We start from the raw sequence: 8,153 nt of genomic DNA, 5'->3' as shown, positions 1-8,153 counted from the left end.
CTTTTTATTTTATAATTGTGTTATTTCTTTAGATAATGTTAAACTGTGTGATTATCTTCTCTATAATATAAGCATAAGCCCTCTTAACGTCATCGATTCTTTTCTTGCTTTGTGAAGAGTTTAAAATATATTGTATCAATTTGCATTGATTGTGGCCTTCATAAATAAGTTTCTAAAAATTTAGGAATTGTCATCATTATTTGATTTGTTCATCTCCAGCCATATCTTTGTTCTTGATGACTTTCAAATAATTGATTGCCATATGCAATGGCTTGAGTAATAAATTATTTCAAAGATTCTGTCTTTTATATTGTTAGTAACAAGTCTTTGATATTATTCTTCAATCCATATCAAAATTGATTGATAAGGATTTTTTCATTCTAGTCTACATCGCAAGCCAGGTTTTGGAATTCAATAGCATATATGGTGGCTGATCGTAATCCTTACTGTAAAGATAAGAGCTTGATTTTTGCTATTCTTTCTTAATGACTTTTTCCAAATGTGGTCGTAAACACTTCTAAGAATGAATTCAAATCATAAAAGAGTTTTGAATCTTTTTCCATTAAAGATGTAAATTAAGAGAGAACACTTCTTGATAGAAGTGCACTTATGAATCTAACTTGAGTAAATCCATCAAGGTATTAGAAAGGATGCAATTTTAGATAGAACTAGACTTGTTGCAAAAATCCTTGAAATTTTGATCTTGATCCACCAAACTTCTTAAGCATACTAATCCTTGTTCCCATCATGGTTGTAGAAGCAAAACTCCCTAGATTTAATTGAGAGGTCAATCCACTTGTTTCCTTCAACTCCACAACTTCTTGTTGGAGATTTTGAACTTCTTCTATAGGCATAGGTATAATACCTCCATGATTCACGTTGAAAATACATGAGATTTCCATTCTTAGAGTATTGACAAGTTCATAAAGATCTGCAATAGTTGCAAATCTATTCTCACTTCTATTGAGAATAGCATCCATAATTTTTCCTTCTATAGACAACTCAAACAAATTAAAAATTTTAATTAGAGGAGGGTGATATGCAACTTCTAATAAATTTTTTGACAAAGAAGAAGAATCCACTTTCTTTAAGGAAAAGATTTATATTAAAAAATAATATTTTTATTTAACGAAGTAAAGTAATCTATCTTTAAAGATAGATTACTTTACTGTATTAAAAGTTTGTAACTTTTAAAATATAATAATAGAAGTAAAGTAATCTATTCACTTCCAAAACAAGACAAAACAATATGTTTCCCCTCATAGCGTTTGCTACATAGAGCTAACCAAGTTTACCCTCATCCAAAACATGAGAACTAACTAACAAACTGAGTTACTAAGGGCTTATGGCTCAAGAGGATGGATGACCCTCTGACTTCACGAAACCCCGTTTCATACCCACACCGATCCAGCGACACTTGAAAGGGTCACGCCCAGTCATCCACACACCCACTACAGCCGGTCACCTGTAATCAAGTGCCCACGACGTGCATTAAGTCAATAGTGCGCGTTCACACGGCGCACCACCAATACGCTCCGCTCCCGAGCCACCACCACCACCATCACGGCTCCCCACCTCGACGACGACGAAGACGACGAAGTTGAAGGAAGGAGGACGAGGCTGCAAGCAGGCGGGGGGGGGGGGGGCGAATCCGCGCTCCATCGCCGTCGAATGTGACCCATCTCCACCAGGCAGGGAGGCAGACAGGCTAACGTGGTGTAAATTACCCACTTTCTCTCTCTCGCAGAGCTAATAAAAGAAGAATCCAGTCGTTGCGAGGGAGGGGGGCCAGGACCTCAGCTCCCATGGCCCCCGTTCCCCACCCCACTCCACCCCCTTCCAACGTCTCTCTCGTCGTCCTCCTCTTCCACCTCACCCTTCAATCTGCGCCATCCTCCCCCACCTAACTTTCACCTCACCTCTACGTTCAGTGCGATCCCCCTTGCTTCGTTGTTGTCCATTGAGTCCCAATCACTTCTTCGTCGTTGTCGTGGCTCGTGGTCGGGATCGGAGGCGCGTCTTTTGGTGGAGATTTGCGTCAGTGGCGCTCGATCCCGTGAGGTATAGCTCAGTTCCTTGGAAGCTTGAGGTGGGAGTGAGTGAGGGAGGGAGGGAAAGGATTGTGACGTCCCAGCGGTGTGAGGCGAGGGATGTTTGGTGGTTTTTGCAGTGATGGGTTGATGAATTGGACGTGGGTTGTGGGTTTGAGTGCGGGATCTGGTGGTGCAGTGGTTGAATCTGTCACCTGGTTGGTTGTGGAGGCTCCAAAAGCTGGTTGAGTAAGTGTGTAGTTCGCGTTAGGTGTTTTGTGGCTGGGAATATGTGGCGTTTTGAAGCTCGAGCGTGAAACCTGGGAGAATCAGTAGGTGGGTACGTTAGATGGTGAAATGAAAGAAAAATTAGAAGCATCTGGAAGGGTTGGATTACGAGGGATGAGGAATCGTAGAGGAGTAGAGGGCAGAGGCTTCGAGTGATCAATGAATGAGCTGGGTTGCGTTAGTACAGATGAGGCCGGGAGCGAGATTTTATCCTCTAGTTTTGGACGTGTTAGCTTGGAGCTCTATGTTGGGATCAGCTTGGATGTTGTGACTTATCGTTACTCGACGGCCTCACGCAAGAAGAGTTTTCCGTCTTGTTTTTCTACACTACAGAGCATTTTGTTTGCCTAGAGAGCGTTCAACTCATTTCGTTATGTAGTGTCAATATGGCTTTTCGGCTCTCTAAACGAACAGCAGTCTGGAGGATTTTAGGTTTAAGATACTCAGTTTGTGGCGATCCTTGTGTGCACTTGTAGCTGGAGGCCTACAAATTTCCGAGTCTAGATTTGCCGGAGCAGGAGTCGGTAGGATTCAGCCCAGAGTTGGTGAGTGAAGCTTTGCGCTTCGTTCTGCCTCTTGAGCATGAACTGATGTGAACCTGATCTGATATGTGTACAGGGCTGGCAGTAGTAGTTCCATAATGTCCGCAAGATTTTCTTGCACGCTGAAACCCGAGGATCGATGTAGTTAAGAAAATGGCTGGACGTGATGTTGGAGCAGCGATTTGTATGCCACGCTCTGACCCGTCGATTGTGCCCCATCCACAGCAGATCCTGCATTTTTCCCATTACAACAGTAAGCAAGATTTTTCTTCTCCTAGTATGATACCTCAGTATGGTTCTCCCCGCTACAGACAGTCGACGGAGCAGGCATCGCTGCAGGACCTCTTCTCTTCGCCCTTGGCTGGCTCCATGACCATGCAACCCCTGCATCCAGGGATTGAGCTCGACCGCGTTGGCTCGCCTCTACAACGTGGACAGTCGCTGCAAACCTGCTCTTCCCCTTCAGATCCAGTGAATTTACAACACTCTCCACACGTAGGCGACATTGAGAAGGCGAATTCCCCATTCTCTCGACGTACCAATGTAGCCCTAATGCAGGACGGATCTCCTTCATTGAAACTCGAACAGGGCTTACATTGTGTTGCTCCAACAACACCGAGCACCGTGCTGCCACCCTTGAAGATGGACGACTTCAACATGGGCTTTGGGGGTGGCCCAACCTATGGCAGCGCGAGTGGCAATGAGTGGATGGAGTCCTTCATCGGTGACCTACAACCATGTGAAAGCACCGAGAGCTCTGCATTGCCCCCCGTCATGGTTGATTCATGGGAGAACGACTTCACCCTGCCCCGGGAGCTGCGAGTGCGAATTAACAGCGAAAGTGAAGATGCCTCTGCAATGGCAGAATTGCAGCGGACAGGGCTGCAACAAGAGGACTACGAATTGCAGCATCGACTTCGCACATTGCAGCAGCTAGACCAAGCAGCGGCTGATCCTTCCTTACAAGAAGAGCTAAGCTTTGGTGCTAGTGATCACACCCAATACGCAAATAGGAAGGACGTTTCCGAAGCTGAGGAACGTTCTACAGAGAGCGACTACAGTGGTGGCTTAGACAAGGATCACAGTGTACACCTCGTCCATCTCCTCTTAGAATGTGCTACTCAGATTGAGAAGAATCAACATTTGGCGGTGTCTACCTTATGCCGTCTTCGAGATCTCTCATCGCCCCTTGGTGATCCTATGCAACGAGTCGCTGCCTACTTTTGTGATGCCTTGACAAAACGCATTGCACGAGGGAAGGGGGAGGCAGATCCCGGTGTGCTGGAAGCCCCCCACAACTCACCCAAGGCATGCCAAGTGCTGAACGAGGCATGTCCATACATGAAATTCGCTCACTTGACTGCAAACCAAGCAATTTTGGAGGCGGTGAAAGGGTGTGAGTCGGTGCATATTTTGGATTTTGGGATCACCCACGGAATTCAGTGGGCAGCCTTGCTTCAAGCATTTGCTTCCCTGCCGAAGAAGCAGCCACCTCCCAAGGTTAGGATTACTGGAATCAGTGTCAACAACCCAGCATCTGAATCTGCCTCTCTGTCTGTACTAGCGACGGGCAAAAGGCTTCAATCCTTTGCAGGTACGCTCATGGAATTCTGTTTTTTCTGTCATCTCAGATGGATTGCATACCAATTTGTCGGATGTTTCACTGCCAAGGTACATATCACAACAGAAAGCTTCTACGCTGCTTTTCGTCTCCAAACAATCGGTTCAGTCATTAGTCTGATTGCATGGTATTGTTTCTTCACTGTGTAGAGCATCTAAACGTCGAATTTGAGTTTTGCCCTGTGATCTTGGTGTCAATGGAGGACTTTACCCCGGAGTCAATCCAGCTCAACCCGGACGAGAAGACGGTTGCAAACTTCATGCTACAACTGCATGAGATGCTGGATGAGGAGGGATCACCATCCATACTTAGGCTTCTCAGATCAGTGATTAGCCTCTCTCCCGCGCTCGTAACCCTCACAGAGCATGATGCCGCTCTGAACCGACCCGAGTTCAGGCCCAGATTCATGGACGCACTCCACTTCTACTGCGCCCTCTTCGATTCCTTGGACTCCACCATGCCTCGAGATTGTCACGACCGGTTAAACGTCGAGAACAACTACTTCGCGAAACAAATTGAGAACATCGTAGCAAATGAAGGCGTGGACAGGACAGAGCGTTATGAGTGCACAGAAACGTGGATCCGGATCATGGAAACGGTTGGTTTTACCCTTGTGCCGCTCAGTCACTATGCCTATAGTCAGGCCCAGCAGCTCTTGTGGCAATTCTGCGACAGCTTTCGATTGCAGAGGCCATCTGGATGCATCGCCCTTGCATGGCAGGACCGATCTCTGATCACGGTGTCGGCATGGAAGTGCTCTTAGGTATGGCGATTGTGGAGCCCTAATTTTGCAGATTAATTTCTTAGAAGCAGCAGTTTCGTAGTGTGCAACGTTCGGCATTAATTTTTGCCCCCTGGTCTGAAGTCGCTCATCTGTACTTATGAAGGGATCTGCACGATGTGAATCCTGCTGTTTCCTCCGGTTTTGTAAATACATTTAAGGACCACTTCACACTCTCTAAGAAGATGTGTCATCTTGCATTGATTCATAATGATGTGATCACAGTCGCGACATGATGAGAAGGTGATAAAAGGACGATGAGGACGGCAGATCTTGTGGCTTCAAATGGGAAACTCATTGTACACTCAAATTCCTTCCTTTTTTTTTCTTTTTTTTTTTTTTTTTTTTTTTTTGTTACGAAACGCTGCTAGGTTGTCTGGACTAACTTTTACATCGATTGTTCAAGTCTAACCTAACTGAACTAAACAATCAAAAATATTTTCTTTATCTCATCACTGCCTATACTTTTCTGGGAATGTAATTTAACTACCATGTATGTATGTATTAAATTTGACTGTAGGTTTATCTCTCAAACGTATTCATTCCTACAAATCTAAATTTCATCACAAAAATGGAATTTTCTTCACATGCTTTGCACCACATGTTTTATTTACAAAATGATGAGCGGTTCACATGTACAATTACCCTCATCATTCCCACGATCTCTTTGATCGTGCAATTGGTCTGCTACTACATAATTTGCGTGCACATATAAGAAGCATAAATCCAGAGCGTGACTAATTATAGATTACATTATTATCATCTGCGCTCCAGTGTCCAACCTCAGCACCACGTCTCGAAATTTTCTTACGAGATTAACAATTAGGGGAAACGAGCCATTGAACAAGTGTTGACCTCACTTAGGTGTCAGAGTGACAGGGATTGATATCTGCTTCGTTAATGCTGGTGTCGAGAACCAGACAAGAACAAGATCATTTGTTCAAAGGAGGATACTTGTGTTGCTCCAGAGAGAGAGGGGGCATCTGGCCGAAGTTTCTTGTTGAACCTGTGACCTGCTGTCCAAAGACTGAACCTAAAGTGGGTGTTCATTTTGCTCCGAATCAGAGGACCTTTGCCCACAACGCAATGAAGATGCTGCTCTCCGGGCTTGAGTAGGACCAAAATGCACTTGCAGCAATCGGTTCGCATCGCTGATGACGGTAAGGCAGTTGTGAAGTTGAAAAATCTTCGAGGAGCGCGATTGTGAGAGAAGAAACAAGGCGAGTTCTATGTCACAATCGCTTTGCAAAAGGAAATCTGACGGAATTTTGTTAAAAATTGGAATTGAGGCGAGCAATCAGCAACATTGGCATTGGGCAGGTATGTTGCAATAATGTTTCGCGCGATTTGGTGGTTACCTTCGTCAACGGCCACCCAGTTGGTATGTTTCGTCGCTAGGTTTTGTTTTAAGTACGTTGTACAAATTCGTATATTTAGTGATATCTCCTACGTGATTGAAACTCATCTTAAGGAAGTTTGATTTTTGTACCACCTGCACACTAAGCTGCCTGAGCATCTACTCCTCTGCAGCTACTGCTGTATTTCCGAGCACCTGAATGTAAGATGAGCTTTCTTTCAAGTCGCAAACAAGAGAGCGAGCGGCCAGCCAGACCAGCGTTATTCGTTGTCGGAGATGGATTCAACTTTGACCTCGAGCTCATCCAGAGAGCCTTAAAGCACGAGTTCTGTCGACTACGGAGTCGTCGCCATGAGAATGGTCTAGATTTTGAACAGACTGGGACGGTACAAGACTGGGAGCTTGTACAGGGTTCAGTGGTTTGCAGTGGCAACATCAAGCTCCTCGATGATTGGCTGCCTGGTATTCTAATCCTCCGGACCACCAACCGCAGATCCATCCCCAACATCACCACCCACACCCAATCCTAGTCCTTAGAACCCGATCACCGCACCGCGGCGCACTAGCAACAGGCGGCGTCATTCCCGCCCCTTTGCACCCTGACAACTCTCCCGTCATAACCAGCTGGGCATGGCCTTTACCGCCGGCTCTCGCCACAGACCCAAGTTGTGCGTCATTATGATTCGACTCAGTACTTGCAGCGCTGTAAAAGTTTGCCAGATGAGCCGTGAATGCTGCCTTTTTCCGGGACCGATAATTGACCCTCCTTTTTGGTGTTAGTTTCCAAGCTTTCAGTTCCTGGTTCTGAAGGAGGAAGACCACCTGTAACACTGCCTCTGTAGCACATCTGTTGAACTATCCTCAAGTTGGCTCGGTTGCTGCAGTCCTAGCTCACCAATTACGGTACCATCACTGGAGTTTAACAGATGTATTGTGTTCCTGGAAAAACGATTTCAGTAAATATCTCGCTCGCTTCGGAGTTGGTTGAACACCACTCAAAGCCTTCCAAGGCGGTAACCTATTCGAACTCGACACCAGGTTCAGCTATTGAATACAACGTGCTAGGGTCCGATCGTAACGGGCGATGTGAAGAAGGGCTTCGAATCAGGCCCTGAAACAACTTCGCCGTTAAGCTAGCCATTCCGCGTCGGTCCATACACCGACGCCGCGGCGGCTTTGCTAGATGGATGAACGTAATAGGATGAAAATAGTTGGATGGCCTACCCCGTTATTGCGCTTCGGATGATCCATTCTGTTACCGCGGTTCGGATGAATGTGGTTGGATTGTGAAAACTGTTGTTGCGATTCGGATGAATGTAACTGTTGGCGTTCCCGGCGTTTGTATGCCATGGTTGACGTTCTCGTTTAAAAAGTAGTTTGTTGAGTGTATTGAGTTATTTCTTTTGTTAGTAGACTAAATTTAGTTCAAGCCTTTTGTTAAAAGAAATGTTAAGTAAGTGGCATTGATAAACACGTGCATAAATATATTTTATGTTTATATTACCAGATTTTTATTTGAATTTTTGCAAGTTTA

General features: G+C 45.4%; 1 protein-coding gene across 3 annotated transcripts; it reads left to right on the top strand.

The window, feature by feature from the left end:
* The first annotated feature begins 1,755 nt into the window (after nucleotides 1-1,755).
* LOC112286041 (scarecrow-like transcription factor PAT1) lies at nucleotides 1,756-7,904 on the top strand. 3 transcript variants are annotated; one of them, XR_016504585.1, is made up of 6 exons: nucleotides 1,756-2,061; nucleotides 2,937-4,454; nucleotides 4,631-5,244; nucleotides 5,488-5,561; nucleotides 6,328-6,582; nucleotides 6,793-7,904. XR_016504585.1 is itself a non-coding variant. In XM_073535964.2 (4 exons), exons 2-3 carry the CDS (start codon nucleotides 3,014-3,016, stop codon nucleotides 5,242-5,244), a joined length of 2,055 nt encoding a protein of 684 aa, XP_073392065.1. In that variant the 5' UTR covers nucleotides 1,756-2,061; nucleotides 2,937-3,013; the 3' UTR covers nucleotides 5,488-5,714. The 3 variants fall into 3 exon arrangements, 1 of the variants encoding a protein (XP_073392065.1); XR_002970913.3 differs by having other exon boundaries at nucleotides 6,328-7,864; XM_073535964.2 differs by lacking the exons at nucleotides 6,328-6,582; nucleotides 6,793-7,904 and having other exon boundaries at nucleotides 5,488-5,714.
* The last annotated feature ends 249 nt before the right edge of the window (nucleotides 7,905-8,153 follow it).

Source organism: Physcomitrium patens, chromosome 8, assembly GCF_059467195.1.
Source record: "Physcomitrium patens ecotype Gransden chromosome 8, ASM5946719v1, whole genome shotgun sequence".
Classification (NCBI taxonomy): domain Eukaryota; kingdom Viridiplantae; phylum Streptophyta; class Bryopsida; order Funariales; family Funariaceae; genus Physcomitrium; species Physcomitrium patens.
The sequence above is the reverse complement of the archived record's forward strand: the minus strand, read 5'-3'. Positions and strand labels throughout refer to the sequence as shown.